The 18,199-nt window shown below is 50.7% G+C and overlaps 1 protein-coding gene across 1 annotated transcript in view; it reads right to left on the bottom strand.

The window, feature by feature from the left end:
• Window positions 1-18,199, bottom strand: part of LOC124006529 (protein capicua homolog) — a 66,678-nt gene that overhangs the window by 47,601 nt on the left and 878 nt on the right. The window contains 3 exon segments of the mRNA XM_046316598.1: window positions 2,702-3,119; window positions 3,121-3,947; window positions 3,950-6,601. Coding sequence (XP_046172554.1) covers window positions 2,702-3,119; window positions 3,121-3,947; window positions 3,950-6,422 — 3,718 coding nt within the window. The 5' untranslated portion in view covers window positions 6,423-6,601.

The raw sequence follows: 18,199 nt of genomic DNA, 5'->3' as shown, positions 1-18,199 counted from the left end.
CATACTATACAACATGACACAGAGACACACACACACGCTCAAACACACACACAATGCGTCATTGATAATTGGCGTGAGCAGATAATAGCCTTTGGTGAAAGGCAGCTAGCCAAACCATCCCTCTGTCTCTTTAGAGACACACACACGCACACACACACGCACACGCACACACACACACACACACACACACACACACACACACACACACACACACACACACACACACACACACACACACACACACACACACACACACACACAGGCCCACCTCTGGTTCTCCTGTGGGATTACCTCCTGTCAATACTGTCCTATTGTTTATTAGATAAACTGACACACACACCAGAACACACACACACACACCAGAATGGTAGAACTGACAGTACTGGTGCAGTGGAAGCCTACATACCGTATCCTAACTGGGACTGTACCCCTTCTTACAGTCAGACGGCACTGCAGAGATGGGCCTGAGAGGATTCATGTCAGTTGCATTCTCTCAAAGACAAAACACCAAATGTCATTCATCCTCCCATCCTCTCTTTCAGAGGCTTCCCCACTCTCTATCTAAACCCAGTCTCAAACAATGATGACACACACACACCCAGCGAGAGATGGGGGAAACGGTCCGTATGTGGCCTACATTACATACAGTATATCCTGTATTTTATACCCATTTAAACTGAACTGATTTCCCTACTCTGACCCAACAGTCACTGACCAGCCCTTCCTTGTTACTGTAAGAACTGGGTCAGTGCTATCCGGGATCCTTGGGATGTCCCTAACCTAACCTTAATCTCTACTGTTACCCTAAACCTAACCCCTACTGTTACCCTAAACCCTAACCTAAATCCCTACTGTTACCCTAAACCTAACCCCTACTGTTACCCTAAACCCTAACCTAAATCCCTACTGTTACCCTAAACCTAACCCCTACTGTTACCCTAAACCCTAACCTAACCCTACTGTTACCCTAAACCCTAACCTAACCCTACTGTTACCCTAAACATAATAATAATAATAATAATATATGCCATTTAGCAGACGCTTTTATCCAAAGCGACTTACAGTCATGTGTGCATACATTCTACGTATGGGTGGTCCCGGGGATCGAACCCACTACCCTGGCGTTACAAGCGCCATGCTCTACCAACTGAGCTACAGAAGGACCCCTACTAGGTTTGTTACCCTAAACCTAACCCCTACTGTTACCCCAAACCCTAACCTAAATCCCTACTGTTACCCTAAACCCTACTGTTACCCTAAACCCTAAACCCTACTGTCACCCTAAACCCTACTGTTACCCTAACCTAAAGTATTTTAAAATGCCAACTTCAATGGGGTAGGGAGGTCCCAAGGAGCATGCAAAGCACAGACTGTAAGCCCTGCTGAACAGACCAGACATCCCAGTACCCTCCCTTCACTAAATGTCACTTAACTCATTCTGTTTGACGAGTGAAACGACCTGCCCAGAAGTCAATCCCTGTTCCATAAATGTGAATTTGGTGGAAAATGAAACTAGGTAACCATTTTCATGCTGCTGCTACAACAAACAGTGCATTCACGTTTCAAAAGCTCTTCCATTTCATGATGCCAACCTAGGTCCTCGCCTGAAGTTAAACACAATAATCAAAGCCTAGTAGTCACTTTAAATAATCAGAACATTATAATCATAGCATCTCTCACCCCCCTTATCCCTCTCCCTGTTTCTCTGCCCAAAACTCATCTCTCTCAGTTCCTCTACTCAAATCTCATCGCTCCCCGTGACTCTACCCAAATCTTATCCCTCCCGTGCCTCTACCCAAATCTTATCCCTCACCCTGATCCGCTACCCCATCTAATCCCTCCCCCTGTTCCTCTACCCCTTCTCATCCCTCCCCCTGTACCTCTACCCCATCTCATCCCTCCCCCTGTTCCTCTACCCCATCTCATCCCTCCCCCTGTTCCTCTACCCCATCTCATCCCTCCCCCTGTTCCTCTATCCCATCTCATCCCTCCCCCTGTTCCTCTACCCCATCTCATCCCTCCCCCTGTTCCTCTACCCCATCTCATCCCTCCCCTGTTCCTCTACCCCATCTCATCGCTTCCCCTGTTCCACTACCCCATCTCATCCCTCCCCCTGTTCCACTACCCCATATCATCCCTCCCCCTGTTCCTCTACCCCATCTCATCCCTCCCCTGTTCCTCTACCCCATCTCATCCCTCCCCTGTTCCTCTACCCCATCTCCTCCCTCCCCCTGTTCCTCTACCCCATCTCATCCCTCCCCTGTTCCTCTACCCCATCTCCTCTCCCCATCCCCCCCTGTTCCTCTACCCCATCTCATCCCTCCCCTGTTCCTCTATCCCTCCCCCTGTTCCTCTACCCCATCTCCTCCCTCCCCCTGTTCCTCTACCCCATCTCATCGCTTCCCCTGTTCCACTACCCCATCTCATCCCTCCCCTGTTCCACTACCCCATATCATCCCTCCCCCTGTTCCTCTACCCCATCTCATCCCTCCCCCTGTTCCTCTACCCCATCTCCTCCCTCCCCCTGTTCCTCTACCCCATCTCCTCCCTCCCCCTGTTCCTCTACCCCATCTCCTCCCTCCCCCTGTTCCACTACCCCATCTCATCCCTCCCCTGTTCCTCTACCCCATCACATCCCTCCCCCTGTTCCTCTACCCCATCTCATCCCTTCATGTCCAGGCTGTCTCCCAGTCTGTCTCACCTGTCCCGGGGCGTCCCATGATGATGTCTTTGCATGGTGTGGGGTGCAGGTTCTCTGCAGGCAGTATGAGGGGCAGCAGGGCTGTAGGAGAGGGGTGACAGGCCACTGGCTGCTGAACCTCCCCCCCAAACGAGCCTGTCCTCTCCGTCCTACCCCGCCCTTCCCCTGGGCTGGCTGGGTTGGTGAGAGGGGGTCCCGAAGAGGGGGGCGTGGTGGAGATGGAGATGCAAGCCAAAGCGGGGTAACCGGGGGTGACGGAGGTCAGGGAGGGCGGGGCGGATGACACCAGAACCAAGGTGGGGGTGGGGCTCTGGAGGAGGACGGTGCCGTTGGTTGCCGTGGCAGCAGCAGCGTTGATGGGTACAGAGACTTGGAGAGTGGAGACAGGCTGGGGAGTAACGCTGTTAAGACTCTTAGGATCACCTACTCCCCCCCCCCCCACGGCCTAACGGACGCTCTGTGAACTTGGCCAGAGGAACCTCCGGGTTCCGCACGATCACTGGAGAGTCCCGCAAGGCCTGCTGGGATGTGGGGTGGAAACGGCAGGGGCCTGGAGGGGAGGGGGGAGTTGGGGACACCAGGAGGGGAGGAGGGGAGATGGCGGAGGAGGAGGGTGGCCGGCTGGTTGGTGTGCTCACCCCTCGGGGACAGGAGAAGGTGGGTGTGTAAGCGTGGGTGTGTGCTGGGGTCTGGGGGGAGAGGACGGGGAACGAGGCAGGGTTCAGGTCCCCCTGCTCCAGCTCAGGTTTGGGGGGGTAGTCGTGGTGGGGGTGGGAGGAGGGAGGAGGGGGAACGTCTGTTTTGCGTTTGCTAGGGCTCATGGGGACAGTGAAGGTCAGGTTAGTGTGGAAGGACGGCTGGACCCCTGAGGTATGCCTCTCCCTCTCTGCCCCCCCAGGGGTGCCCAGCTTTCCCCCTGTGGCACTGGGGTGTCTGTGTCTGCGAGGAGGGGGAAGAACGGAGGAGGCGGTGATGGGGGAGAAGTTGGCGGGACGGAATCCGAAAAGGGGGGAGGGAGAGGGAGAAGGGGCAGGGGAGAAAGGGGACTGGTTGGAGATTGGGGAGAAGGAGGGGGTCCCAGAGTGAGAGCTGCCCAGAGACACCAGCATGGTTGCTGCCTCACACTCGTCAAAGTCAAACCTGGAGAAGTCATGGGGTAGGAGGGAGGGCAGCACCAGCCGAGGGCGGGAGTCTCCTCTACTGCTGGCCTCGCTGCTGTCTCTGGACGTCTCATCCCAGTCAAACCCACGCAGGTCTGAGGGGTGACCGTCCCCGAACTGCTCCCCCCTCCTCCTCTCCCCCTGTCCCTCTCTCCCCCTCCTCCCACTCCCTCCATCTCTTTAGTTCTCATGGAGAGGTGGCGTGAGCAGTAGCCTCGTCTCTGGGACTCCTTCATACAGCCCTCTCTGGAACAGAGGCGTCTCCACTGCTTGCCGTTGAACTTCTTGCGGATACCGTTAGGGGTGCACACCACGTCCCCCTTCTTGTACTTCTGCAGGGCGGCCGACAGGGGGGTGCGGGAGCGCGAGGAGGAGGCTGAGGAGGAGGTAGACCCCCCTCCAGGGTTAGGGGTGGGGATCTGGGAGGGGGTCTTGTCCAGGGGGACCAGGGCACTCTTGGAAGGGGGTAGGTGTGGTGGGGGGGTCATGCCCAGGGCCTCGGGGCCAGGCAAGGTGAGGGAGGACAGGTGAGAGCCCAGTGGCGTGCCCAGGCCCTGGACCAGGTGTTGGGAGGAGGGGTAGCTGTGCCCCCCGAGGAGGGGCTTGGAGAGGATGTGGCGATGCTGGGTACCCATAGTGAACCTAGACATCTCCATGTCATCCTCTGGTGTTTGGGGCTGTTTCTGTCTCTCTTGTTCCCTCTCTTGTTCTATCTCTCTGTCAGGGTAACCCTCTCCAGTGATGGTGACAACGCTGGTCGTTACCAACGAGGAGGGGTGGGGCGGGACGTTTCCATAGTGATGCCCCCCCACCACCCCGTCTGGAGAGAAGCTATGCACCAACCTCACCCCCGCTCCCATCGGCCCACCCAGCGCCATCCCAATACTCAGCTGGCACACCTCCCTCTCCACCTCCATCTCCTCCCTCCTCTCCCTCTCCTCCCTCTCTCTCTCCCTCTCACTCCCCCCTGGGTGAGGCAGTTCCCAGGGGAGAGTCAGCAGCCTCAGGCTCTGTCTGGACACCCATACAGCCTGGGCCTGTGCCCTCCTCCTTTTCTCCTCCATCCCTCCCTCCTCCTCCCTCCCTCCATTCTCCAGCGCCTCTAGATCCTCACACAGTAGCACCCTGTAGGGGAACGACACGGCAGGGTGGGGGTCTACCTGGGACAGCACCCCTTCTCTGTATAGCTGAGGTGTCCCCTGTTCACCCCCATCTCGCCCCCTTCCCCCTCCGAAAGGCACACATACGCGTGTCCCGATGGCCACGGACGCCGTGCCGGGTGGAGGGGCGTCCAGGATGAACTCCACGCTAGTCTCCTCCCCCTCCGGGTGTGCGGTCCCCCCCTGAAAGGGGTAACAGAGTATCCCCTCCTCCCCCTGCAGCTGGATATCAGCGCTGCCCCCACTCACCCGCCGCACCACCCCAGCCCTGAACATAGGAGACAGGGGTCCATCCCTCTCTCTCTCCCTCCCACCTTGCTCTCCGTTAAGTCTGTCTCTCCATCGACAGCGGGCTAGAACTCTCTGGTTCTTCAGGCCTTTGGCCAGGGCATCCGCCCCAGACAGACTGCCCTGGTAGGGGGCTCGAGCAGGGCTGGTACTGGGCTGGGAGTTCACCTCCAGATCGTGCTCGCTGGCTGTATCCGTGGATACGGAGCGTACTGAGTTAGGGGCCCCCTCTGCCTCGGTCTCCCCACCCTGGGGGTCTCTCTCTCTGTCCTGGGGGGCCACACTGCCATTGTTGGGCCCTATGGAGGCCCCTGTCATCCCCTGTTCCCCCGGGCCATGGCTGTGGCTGCTAGCGGCTACCCTCCTTTCCTCATTGGACACACTGGGGGCTAACGAGTGGCTGACTGAGCTGCTACTAATGCTGTTACTAATGCTGTTACTAATGCTGTTACTAATGCTGTTACTAATGCTGTTAGTACCACTGTTAATACCATTAATAGTAGTGTTGGTCCTACTACTGTTACTAATGTTATTACTACTGTTATTACTGTTAGTACTACTGCTGTTGATGATGATGTTAATACTACTGCTAGTACTACTGTAGTTACTGTGGCTGTTGTGCATGGGGGCAGGGGTGAAGGTGAGGCTGGGCGCGTTGCTACCAGCATAGTGTTCAGCAATGTACTTCTTCTTGGGGACTCTGGCCTTGAAGGTGGCTGTTTTCCTACTGGACATGGAGGTAGGGCTGGGACTGGTAGTGGGGATGGGGATGGTGAGGATGTTGTTATGGGAAGAGGTGGGGGTGCTGTTAGGCCCCACTGGTTTCCCCCCAACTTCAGGTTGCCTTGGCGGCACCTGCTCTCTAGGCCCCTCCTTCTTTGGGGTCTCGCTGCCTCTGATTGGCTCCTGCTGAGAGCTTTCAGAGGAGGTTGTGGATTGTTTCCGTGGCAAGTGGGCGGGGGGTGTGGTTTGAGGCTGTCCACCTTGGTTCTCCTTCCTGAGTTTGTTCCTGTTGTCCCTCTCTGGGGGGGTCTCTGTCGCCCCTCTCTTCTTCCCCCCTTTGGCCCGCGTGGAGGGGGGAGAGCATCCCCTCTGTCTCTTTAGTGGTTTCATCTCTTCTTCTCCTTTCTGCCTTTATACTCTGTGGGGTGAGTGCTGACGGTTGCACTCCTTTCTTTGGCTCGTCTTATTTTTACCCTGTTTCTTCTTCTTCTTTCTTTTCCGTTCGCCCCCTGGTCTTCTGCTCTCCTTTTCACTGCCCTTTTTCCTTCCTTGTTCTTCTGAAAATCAGACTAAAGAGAGAGAGCGAGAGAGACAGAGACAGAGAGAGAGAGAGAGAGAGACAGAGACAGAGACAGAGACAGAGACAGAGACAGAGACAGAGACAGAGACAGAGACAGAGACAGAGACAGAGACAGAGACAGAGACAGAGACAGAGAGAGAGAGAGAGAGAGAGAAGGCAGGTGGTAATTTATTATCGTCATCATCAAAAATGGCTGAGATTACAAAATGATGTCATACCTGGAAGTGTACTGCATTGAATGACTTCCCACCGGCCGGCTCATAACGCCACCATTCACCTCCATGTAATCCATTAAAGTGTGTGTATGTGTATGTGTGTGTGTATGGGTGTCCTGGATATACATTCATGTTGACTGAATTTGAGGAAGTAAAGAGTGTTGATGATTCCCACTCCAGCTAATGACGATGTTTCAAAGGCCACAGTTCCTAACATTTGTGGATGAGCCTCCACTAGCTAAACAGAGCTTTTACAGATGTAACATCATTAAGGTTAAACAAGAAACTGAACACGTATTATGTAATACATTAGCTTGGTCACTATGACTCAATACATATGGTTTTACATCTGAGCACTTCTCTTGTATTACAAACTAACACACTCACTCACTCACTCACTCACTCACTCACACACTCACACACTCACACACTCACACACTCACACACTCACACACACACACACACACACACACACACACACACACACACACACACACACACACACACACACACACACACACACACACACACACAATCCAGGTTGTGCAGTTCAATGTGACATGTGTGTGCCTGGGCTCACATTTACACATCAGGTAAAAACACACACACCAATACATGGGGCATAAACAGGTATTTTTTAAAACTCCCATCAGACAGTGGTGGTATATGGTGGGCAGGGTGAGATCACTCACACACAGGGGCCGAGGGCTGATTACACACAGAGACGGCTACACACGGGAGGGAGGGAGGGAGGGAGGGAGGGAGGGAGGGAGGGAGGGAGGGAGGGAGGGAGGGGAGGGAGGGAGGGAGGGAGGAGAGACAGAGACAGAGACAGAGACAGAGACAGAGACAGAGAGAGAGAGAGAGAGAGAGAGAGAGAGAGAGAGAGAGAGAGAGAGAGAGAGAGAGAAAAGAGTAAGTCGGCTGTACAATAGGTCTGCCTTTCCCATTTGGAGTCATAGGGATTTTCCACACTCATTCTAGCACACCCGGCCCTACTCTCTCTTTCCCTTTTTCTTTCACTCTCTCTCTTTTGTGTCTCTTTTTCGTACTGGCAAACACAGACACACATTTTGAATAATCTGGCATGGTTTAATGTGCTCATATTGGGAAAATTTTAACCCTGGCACACGGTCAGGCACACTATTCAGTGATGCGCAAAACAAAATAGACAAAAACAGTCACAAACACACACACAGAGGCAAACACACACACAGAGGCAAACACACACAGAGGCAAACACACACAGAGGCAAACACACACACGGATGTAAACACGCACACATTTCTCGGAGACGAAGTGAGGATGAGGCTAATGGGAGAATTCTTCAACAGTCATTTTAAGACACATCGTGTTTTAACTGTTTGTTGCTAAAAACGAATCACACACGTACACAACCCATGTACACAACCCACATACACAACCCACGTACACAACCCACATACACAACCCACATACACAACCCAAGTACACAACCCACGTTCACAACCCACGTACACAACCCACGTACACAACCCACGCACACAACCCACGTACACAACCCACGTACACACACAACCCACGGACACACACAACCCACGTTCACAACCCTTGTACACAATCCACATACACAACTCACGTACACAACCCACGTACACAACCTACGTACACAACCTACGTACACAACCCACACACACACAACCCACGTACACAACCCACGTACACAACCGACGTACACAACCCACGTTCACAACCCTTGTATACAATCCACGTTCACAACCCTTGTACACAATCCACATACACAACTCACGTACACAACCCACGTACACAAGCCACATACACAACCCACATACACAACCCACGTACACAACCCACGTACACAACCCATGCTTCCTGTTGTACACCCTAACCTCTTTAGTATTTAGTTTAATATTACTTCATATGAGGCTGTTACAAACTCCCTCAGCCGGTCTCACACCCTCAGGCCCCTGGCCGTCCCATTACGGGTTTTGGCCCTTTCTCTCCCTTCGGCTAAAATAACCGGATAGCCTGATTCATTTATTAGAATGACACCTGGCCTGAAAGTAGAGCAATTATGGTTACGTTGTGCGATAAACCTCCTGGCCCCTAGTTGTGGTGAGTGTAGGGATGTTGTGAGGAAAACGTCATGTCCCTAGTTGTGGTGAGTGTAGGGACGTTGTGAAGAAAACCTCATGTCCCTGGTTGTGGTGAGTGTAGGGACGTTGTGAGGAAAACCTCCTGTCCCTAATTGTGGTGAGTGTAGGGACGTTGTGAGGAAAACCTCCTGGCCCTAGTTGTGGTGAGTGTAGGGATGTTGTGAGGAAAACCTCCTGTCCCTAGTTGTGGTGAGTGTAGGGACGTGGTGAGTGTAGGGACGTGGTGAGTGTAGGGACGTGGTGAGAAAAACCTCCTGTCCCTAGTTGTGGTGAGTGTAGGGACGTGGTGAGTGTAAGGACATGGTGAGTGTAGGGAGGTGGTAAGTGTAGGGAGGTGGTGAGTGTATGGAGGTGGTGAGTGTAGGGACGTGGTGAGTGTAGGGAGGTGGTGAGTGTAGGGAGGTGGTGAGTGTAGGGACGTGGTGAGTGTAGGGAGGTGGTGAGTGTAGGGAGGTGGTGAGTGTAGGGACGTGGTGAGTGTAGGGAGGTGGTGAGTATAGGGACGTGGTGAGTGTAGGGACGTGGTGAGTGTAGGGACGTGGTGAGAAAAACCTCCTGTCCCTAGTTGTGGTGAGTGTAGGGACGTGGTGAGTGTAAGGACATGGTGAGTGTAGGGAGGTGGTGAGTGTAGGGAGGTGGTGAGTGTAGGGAGGTGGTGAGTGTAGGGACGTGGTGAGAAAAACCTCCTGTCCCTAGTTGTGGTGAGTGTAGGGACGTGGTGAGTGTAAGGACATGGTGAGTGTAGGGAGGTGGTGAGTGTAGGGAGGTGGTGAGTGTAGGGAGGTGGTGAGTGTAGGGATGTGGTGAGTGTAGGGAGGTGGTGAGTGTAGGGAGGTGGTGAGTGTAGGGAGGTGGTGAGTGTAGGGACATGGTGAGTGTAGAGAGGTGGTGAGTGTAGGGACGTGGTGAGTGTAGGGAGGTGGTGAGTGTAGGGACGTGGTGAGTGTAGGGACGTGGTGAGTGTAGGGACGTGGTGAGAAAAACCTCCTGTCCCTAGTTGTGGTGAGTGTAGGGATGTGGTGAGTGTAAGGACATGGTGAGTGTAGGGAGGTGGTGAGTGTAGGGAGGTGGTGAGTGTAGGGAGGTGGTGAGTGTAGGGAGGTGGTGAGTGTAGGGACGTGGTGAGAAAAACCTCCTGTCCCTAGTTGTGGTGAGTGTAGGGACGTGGTGAGTGTAAGGACATGGTGAGTGTAGGGAGGTGGTGAGTGTAGGGAGGTGGTGAGTGTAGGGAGGTGGTGAGTGTAGGGATGTGGTGAGTGTAGGGAGGTGGTGAGTGTAGGGAGGTGGTGAGTGTAGGGAGGTGGTGAGTGTAGGGACATGGTGAGTGTAGAGAGGTGGTGAGTGTAGGGACGTGGTGAGTGTAGGGAGGTGGTGAGTGTAGGGACGTGGTGAGTGTAGGGAGGTGGTGAGTGTAGGGACGTGGTGAGTGTAGGGAGATGGTTAGTGTAGGGACGTGGTGAGTATAGGGAGGTGGTGAGTGTAGGGACGTGGTGAGTGTAGGGAGGTGGTTAGTGTAGGGAGGTGGTGAGTGTAGGGAGGTGGTGAGTGTAGGGAGGTGGTGAGTGTAGGGACATGGTGAGTGTAGGGAGGTGGTTAGTGTAGGGAGGTGGTGAGTGTAGGGAGGTGGTGAGTGTAGGGACGTGGTGAGTGTAGGGACGTGGTGAGTGTAGGGAGGTGGTGAGTGTAGGGAGGTGGTGAGTGTAGGGAGGTGGTGAGTATTGGGAGGTGGTGAGTGTAGGGAGGTGGTGAGTGTAGGGACGTGGTGAGTGTAGGGAGGTGGTGAGTGTAGGGACGTGGTGAGTGTAGAGAGGTGGTGAGTGTAGGGACGTGGTGAGTGTAGGGACGTGGTGAGTGTAGGGACGTGGTGAGATACGTGTTGGAGGAGTCAGGGGAGGGAGCTAGTAAGGGATCTGATCTCAAGCCTCAAAAATGTGTTTGGTTATGGTCATGGTCTTTAAAAATGCTCTTGGCTTCGGCTGATAAGAAAGCGGCAGGACTCTAAACTGACCTTTTTTTACAAGGAGCACCTGTGCACTTAAGTTGAAAAATGTTGGAGCGCACAAAGGAACGTAGAAAAAATATTTGACGTAACAAGACGTTTTCTTTGTAGTAATGGTGCAAGCATGATGGTCATGAATCTGTGCTCAGTGTATTCTCCACTCAGGGGCTGCTGTACAGTGAAATAATCTTTGCAACAATCATCATCTGGGTGATTTCTTTTCTAGGCACACTGGTGGTTCTAAATTATAATTCCAGGTTGCGCAGCAAAATATTTAGGCGCATTTGCGAGTAAAATGGTTGTACTGTAAAGCCCTTAGCGTGTGTGTGTACTGTGCTGTACTGTAAAGCCCTTAGCGTGTGTGTGTACTGTGCTGTACTGTAAAGCCCTTAGCGTGTGTGTGTGTGTACTGTGCCGTACTGTAAAGCCCTTATCGTGTGTGTGTGTACTGTGCCGTACTGTAAAGCCCTTAGCGTGTGTGTGTGTACTGTGCCGTACTGTAAAGCCCTTAGCGTGTGTGTGTACTGTGCCGTACTGTAAAGCCCTTAGCGTGTGTGTACTGTGCCGTACTGTAAAGCCCTTAGCGTGTGTGTGTACTGTGCCGTACTGTAAAGCCCTTAGTGTGTGTGTGTGTGTGTGTGTGTGTACTGTGCTGTATTGTAAAGCCCTTAGCGTGTGTGTGTGTGTACTGTGCCGTACTGTAAAGGCCTTAGTGTGTGTGTGTGTGTGTGTGTACTGTGCCGTACTGTAAAGCCCTTAGCGTGTGTGTGTGTGTACTGTGCCGTACTGTAAAGCCCTTAGCGTGTGTGTGTGTACTGTGCCGTACTGTAAAGCCCTTAGCGTGTGTGTGTGTGTGTACTGTGCCGTACTGTAAAGCCCTTAGCGTGTGTGTGTGTACTGTGCCGTACTGTAAAACCCTTAGCGTGTGTGTGTGTGTACTGTGCCGTACTGTAAAGCCCTTAGCGTGTGTGTGTTTACTGTGCCGTACTGTAAAGCCCTTAGCGTGTGTGTGTGTGTACTGTGCCGTACTGTAAAGCCCTTAGTGTGTGTGTGTTTACTGTGCCGTACTGTAAAGCCCTTAGCGTGTGTGTGTGTGTACTGTGCCGTACTGTAAAGCCCTTAGCGTGTGTGTGTGTACTGTGCCGTACTGTAAAGCCCTTAGCGTGTGTGTGTACTGTGCCGTACTGTAAAGCCCTTAGTGTGTGTGTGTGTGTGTGTGTACTGTGCTGTATTGTAAAGCCCTTAGCGTGTGTGTGTGTGTACTGTGCCGTACTGTAAAGGCCTTAGTGTGTGTGTGTGTGTGTGTGTGTGTACTGTGCCGTACTGTAAAGCCCTTAGCGTGTGTGTGTGTGTACTGTGCCGTACTGTAAAGCCCTTAGCGTGTGTGTGTGTACTGTGCCGTACTGTAAAGCCCTTAGCGTGTGTGTGTGTACTGTGCCGTACTGTAAAGCCCTTAGCGTGTGTGTGTGTACTGTGCCGTACTGTAAAGCCCTTAGCGTGTGTGTGTGTGTACTGTGCTGTTAGCGTGTGTGTGTTTACTGTGCCGTACTGTAAAGCCCTTAGCGTGTGTGTGTGTGTACTGTGCCGTACTGTGAAGCCCTTAGCGTGTGTGTGTTTACTGTGCCGTACTGTAAAGCCCTTAGCGTGTGTGTGTGTACTGTGCTGTACTGTAAAGCCCTTAGCGTGTGTGTGTGTACTGTACTGTGCCTGTACTGTAAAGCCCTTACTGTGCCGTACTGTAAAGCCCTTAGCGTGTGTGTGTGTGTACTGTGCCGTACTGTAAAGCCCTTAGCGTGTGTGTGTGTGTACTGTGCCGTACTGTAAAGCCCTTAGCGTGTGTGTGTTTACTGTGCCGTACTGTAAAGCCCTTAGCGTGTGTGTGTGTGTACTGTGCCGTACTGTAAAGCCCTTAGCGTGTGTGTGTACTGTGCCGTACTGTAAAGCCCTTAGCGTGTGTGTGTGTGTACTGTGCCGTACTGTAAAGCCCTTAGCGTGTGTGTGTGTACTGTGCCGTACTGTAAAGCCCTTAGCGTGTGTGTGTGTACTGTGCCGTACTGTAAAGCCCTTAGCGTGTGTGTGTTTACTGTGCCGTACTGTAAAGCCCTTAGCGTGTGTGTGTGTGTACTGTGCCGTACTGTAAAGCCCTTAGCGTGTGTGTGTTTACTGTGCCGTACTGTAAAGCCCTTAGCGTGTGTGTGTTTACTGTGCTGTACTGTAAAGCCCTTAGCGTGTGTGTGTGTACTGTGCCGTACTGTAAAGCCCTTAGCGTGTGTGTGTTTGTAAAGCCCTGTGTGTGTGTGTACCGTACTGTAAAGCCCTTAGCGTGTGTGTGTGTGTACTGTGCTGTACTGTAAAGTGTCTGTGTGTGTACTGTAAAGCCCTTAGCGTGTGTGTGTGTGTACTGTGCCGTACTGTAAAGCCCTTAGCGTGTGTGTGTGTGTACTGTGCCGTACTGTAAAGCCCTTAGCGTGTGTGTGTGTGTACTGTGCCGTACTGTAAAGCCCTTAGCGTGTGTGTGTGTGTACTGTGCCGTACTGTAAAGCCCTTAGCGTGTGTGTGTGTGTACTGTGCCGTACTGTAAAGCCCTTAGCGTGTGTGTGTGTGTACTGTGCCGTACTGTAAAGCCCTTAGCGTGTGTGTGTGTGTACTGTTGTAAAGCCCTTAGCGTGTGTGTGTTTACTGTGCCGTACTGTAAAGCCCTTAGCGTGTGTGTGTGTGTACTGTGCCGTACTGTAAAGCCCTTAGCGTGTGTGTGTGTACTGTGCCGTACTGTAAAGCCCTTAGCGTGTGTGTGTGTGTGTACTGTGCCGTACTGTAAAGCCCTTAGCGTGTGTGTGTGTACTGTGCCGTACTGTAAAGCCCTTAGCGTGTGTGTGTGTACTGTGCCGTACTGTAAAGCCCTTAGCGTGTGTGTGTTTACTGTGCCGTACTGTAAAGCCCTTAGCGTGTGTGTGTGTGTACTGTGCCGTACTGTAAAGCCCTTAGCGTGTGTGTGTTTACTGTGCCGTACTGTAAAGCCCTTAGCGTGTGTGTGTACTGTGCTGTACTGTAAAGCCCTTAGCGTGTGTGTGTGTACTGTGCCGTACTGTAAAGCCCTTAGCGTGTGTGTGTTTACTGTGCCGTACTGTAAAGCCCTTAGCGTGTGTGTGTGTGTACTGTGCCGTACTGTAAAGCCCTTAGCGTGTCTGTGTGTGTACTGTGCCGTACTGTAAAGCCCTTAGCGTGTGTGTGTGTGTACTGTGCCGTACTGTAAAGCCCTTAGCGTGTGTGTGTGTGTACTGTGCCGTACTGTAAAGCCCTTAGCGTGTGTGTGTACTGTGCCGTACTGTAAAGCCCTTAGCGTGTGTGTGTGTACTGTGCCGTACTGTAAAGCCCTTAGCGTGTGTGTGTGTACTGTGCCGTACTGTAAAGCCCTTAGCGTGTGTGTGTGTACTGTGCCGTACTGTAAAGCCCTTAGCGTGTGTGTGTGTGTACTGTGCCGTACTGTAAAGCCCTTAGCGTGTGTGTGTGTGTACTGTGCCGTACTGTAAAGCCCTTAGCGTGTGTGTGCGTGTACTGTGCCGTACTGTAAAGCCCTTAGCGTGTGTGTGTGTACTGTGCCGTACTGTAAAGCCCTTAGCGTGTGTGTGTGTGTGTGTGTACTGTAGGCTACATTTCATTTGTATTTTATTACGTTGTATTACTCCACACACTAGGAATTCAAGGTTAGTGACCATTCATCTATTCCTGGAAGCAGTGTTTCCCCCAGGATTTTTTTTCCAGCAGCGGTGGCAAAGATAGCGTAGGGGGGGCTTGGTAGTAGGCGTGGCCAATTGCACGTCTTCGACCAAAGATTTGAAAGGCCCTCTTATTGGCCACAAAGACAAAATGTTGGTTTTCTAAAGGTAATTTCCTGCAATTCTACGTATTTTGCCATGGGGCTGAGAGAACATTTACAGACAGTTTTAAAGCTAATTTCCTGCAATAAATGTGATTTTGCCATAGAATTAGAACATGGCATAAGCTATCTGAGTGACTCAAACATTATAACAAAATCAATGGTAGCCCCATGCCTTGGTGATTGTTATTTCTCAAAGATGATCTTATTTATAAGACATCGCTCCTTTATCTTTTCTATATACTTTATATCTGTTTGTTTGTCATTTAAGTTTACACTGATGTTTTACCATCCAGATCTTTTTAGAAAAATCCCCCAAAATATTTTAGATTCTTCAAAGTAGCCACCCTTTGTCTTGATGACAGCTTTGTATACTCTTGGCATTCTTTCAAACATAACCACTTTTTTGGTTACTACATGATTCCATATGTGTTATTTCATCGTGTTGATGTCTTCATTATTATTCTACAATGTAGAAAATAGTCAAAATAAAGAAAAACCCTGGAATGAGTAGGTGTGTCCAAACTTCTGACTGGTATTGTATATATATGTATTACATCCTATTTCTTGGAGTGGGAGCAACAATTTAGCAGCGGCGGCTTGCCACTGCTAAATGAATATAGGTGAAACCCTGCCTGGAAGTAGTGTGTGGTACAAGATTGAGTGTGAAGTATCAGGTCAAGGTCAGTGTGTTGATCATGGGCATGGTCTCAGCAACCATCCAAGGCTAAAATTAGTATTTTTTTCATCAAACCTAAATGTTGATTTTCATTTAAGACCACAATTCCAAAGAATTGGTTGTTTTCTGTGTTATTGTGCCGTATGTCTGCGTTCTAAGTGTTACTTCTCATATGCTGCTCTGTATGTGCTTATTGTCAGTCATGTCATTTTAAGTGTTTTTAATAACCTGCTCTGGGATTACGGCAGAAAATTAGCCGGCTGGCTAAAACCGAGACTGTAGATTAGGGAAAGGGGATACCTAGTCAAATGCACAACTGAATGCATTCAACCGACGTTATCGGCGCCCGAGGTGCAGTTGATGTTTGGGGTTAACTGCCTTGATAAAGGGCAGAACAGCAGATTTGTCCACCTTGCCAGCTCTGGGATTCGAAGCCTTTCAGTTACTTGCCCAACGCTCTTAACTGCTAGGCTACCTGCCACCCATTAATGTGCATTGTCCCTGAAAAAACAAGAGTAACAAAGTAAAAGTAGCTGTCTGTATGTGCCCGACATCTGTTTCTTTATACCATGTTTTAGATTCCAGAAATATGACTGTGAGAAATGTTAAGCATATGCTGCATTTTCTTCTGGGAAAAGACAATGATCATTTACTGGCCTTGATAAAGATCTGTTGATTCTGGCTCAATCACAAAAAAGGCAATAACAGGAGATTAGCCTGTTAAATACAGTACAATACAAATGTTGTACAATGTACATTTTATCATGTGATTCAAGTACCATGCAATGTAGCCTACACTGTACCAACTAAAATACTAGGCCAATAACTAGATCCATCTAAATGTATAAATGATTCCATTCTGTATTGTGAGAGCCTCTGGCAGAACTGGCCTTAAAGGGGTTGATTGATAAATATTTAGCCCCACAGACAGTGAAGGCCTAGTACTCAGAAATCAGCCTAAACACGATCACCCTGGAATACGAGCAGCATTGACTACACACACACACACACACAGCGAGCAGTCCCACACACTAACACTCAACCAAGAATTTACAGAACAGACACACTGTTCAATTTTCCATTGGCCTAAGACCACACACACACACACACACACAGTGATGAGTAATTAATACAGACATCTAATCTCAACAGAGAGTGTAAAGACATGGGCACATGTACAGAATAAAAGCATGCTCCTAGTCCTACTACACTTTATTACTGTACTAGCCCACGGTTATAAACTACTGCCACAATGCAATTTTTGTGAACAACTTGTGAGTAATATAGTGCAATGCCCCGGCACACTGTGACAGAGGGTGTGTGTGTGCCCGACTGCCCGTGTGTAGGAGATGTGCCGCACAAGAGTGTGTGTACAAAACAGCATATGTTGAGTGTGGGACTTCACATTGTCTCACACTGTGTGTGTGGGGTATGGTACACTGCAGTTCATCCCTCCCTGAAATGTATTTTATGGGCGTCTGAGAGGGCGCAGGGCTGCAGTGGAGGGAACGGGATGGAGAGGGGAGCACTAAGACACCCTACACCACTAAGGATTAAAAGGTGTAGTACCAGGGTAGTGTACTGTATTCTCCCCCGTGGTTTACCGTGGTGACAGGGCCATCCTGCCCTTCAACTGGGTCACCAGGGAACCAACACACATGAAACAGAAAAAATAACACACATCACACACACACACACACACACACTTGAGTAGCTCTTGTGTACGTACTCACTGTACGACAGGGGGGTGGAGTGATCGCACAATGCGACATGAAGGAACACATTTTGACAGGGTATTTTTGGTGTAGTGAGAGGGAGAACTATGAACGAGTGTGTGAGAGTGTGTGTGAGTGAGTGTGAGTGTGAGTGTGAGTGAGTGAGAGTGAGTGTGAGAGGGCACTACGGTGGAGAACATCAGTTTAGTTGTGACGTAGTTAAAATACGGTCAGTTGCTTGCTGGCATAATTATGACTGTCACTGTCCATATTATTGATGAAACAGAAATATTGAAGGTTGAAAACCGTTAAGGACTCCAGTCAGTTATTGATCTACAGCTTTAGCTGGACCAGAGGTGTTCAGTGTTGACTGGGACCCAATGGCAGGACTGCCAATGCCAAACTGCTCTGCTAAACTACAGCATACATTTCAATCTAGGAGAGATTTCCATATTCATGCACAAATTAAGGGATGAAAGCAATGATGATTATACAAAATCAAACGTTTTCTATGTGCATAATCTGTAATACATTGCAAATGCTGTCAGTTCTGACAGCACCAAGGTACAAGTCTGTACACCCCAATTGCAAATGTTGTTTAACTCTGTAAATACTCTACATGTCAAATGTAGAAAAGTCTACAAGGAAACTGCAGCTCAATGCAGTCATGATGCCTCTGGAGTGCTGTGATAGTAGTTTAACTGGGCAGAAAAGTGGGAGCACGGCCTTAGAGGAGCCGTTACATAGTGCCAGACAGCATACGAGCTGTTTCTCCCCGGCCTCGGTTCTGCGCTGATCCGAGCAAGAGTAGCCTAGCTAGTACTAGAGCCGATGCACTCCATTCTGCACAATGTCAAAGGCTGTTTTACCAAAAGCAAACAAACACAACAGCCTGTGTCGAATGCTTAGCCCAACGACATTTTCTACACAACGCAGCTTTGCACAG

Source organism: Oncorhynchus gorbuscha, linkage group LG19 (assembly GCF_021184085.1).
Source record: "Oncorhynchus gorbuscha isolate QuinsamMale2020 ecotype Even-year linkage group LG19, OgorEven_v1.0, whole genome shotgun sequence".
Taxonomy (NCBI): Eukaryota; Metazoa; Chordata; class Actinopteri; order Salmoniformes; family Salmonidae; genus Oncorhynchus; species Oncorhynchus gorbuscha.
Note: the sequence above shows the minus strand (reverse complement) of the source record. Positions and strands in the feature narration are given on the sequence as shown.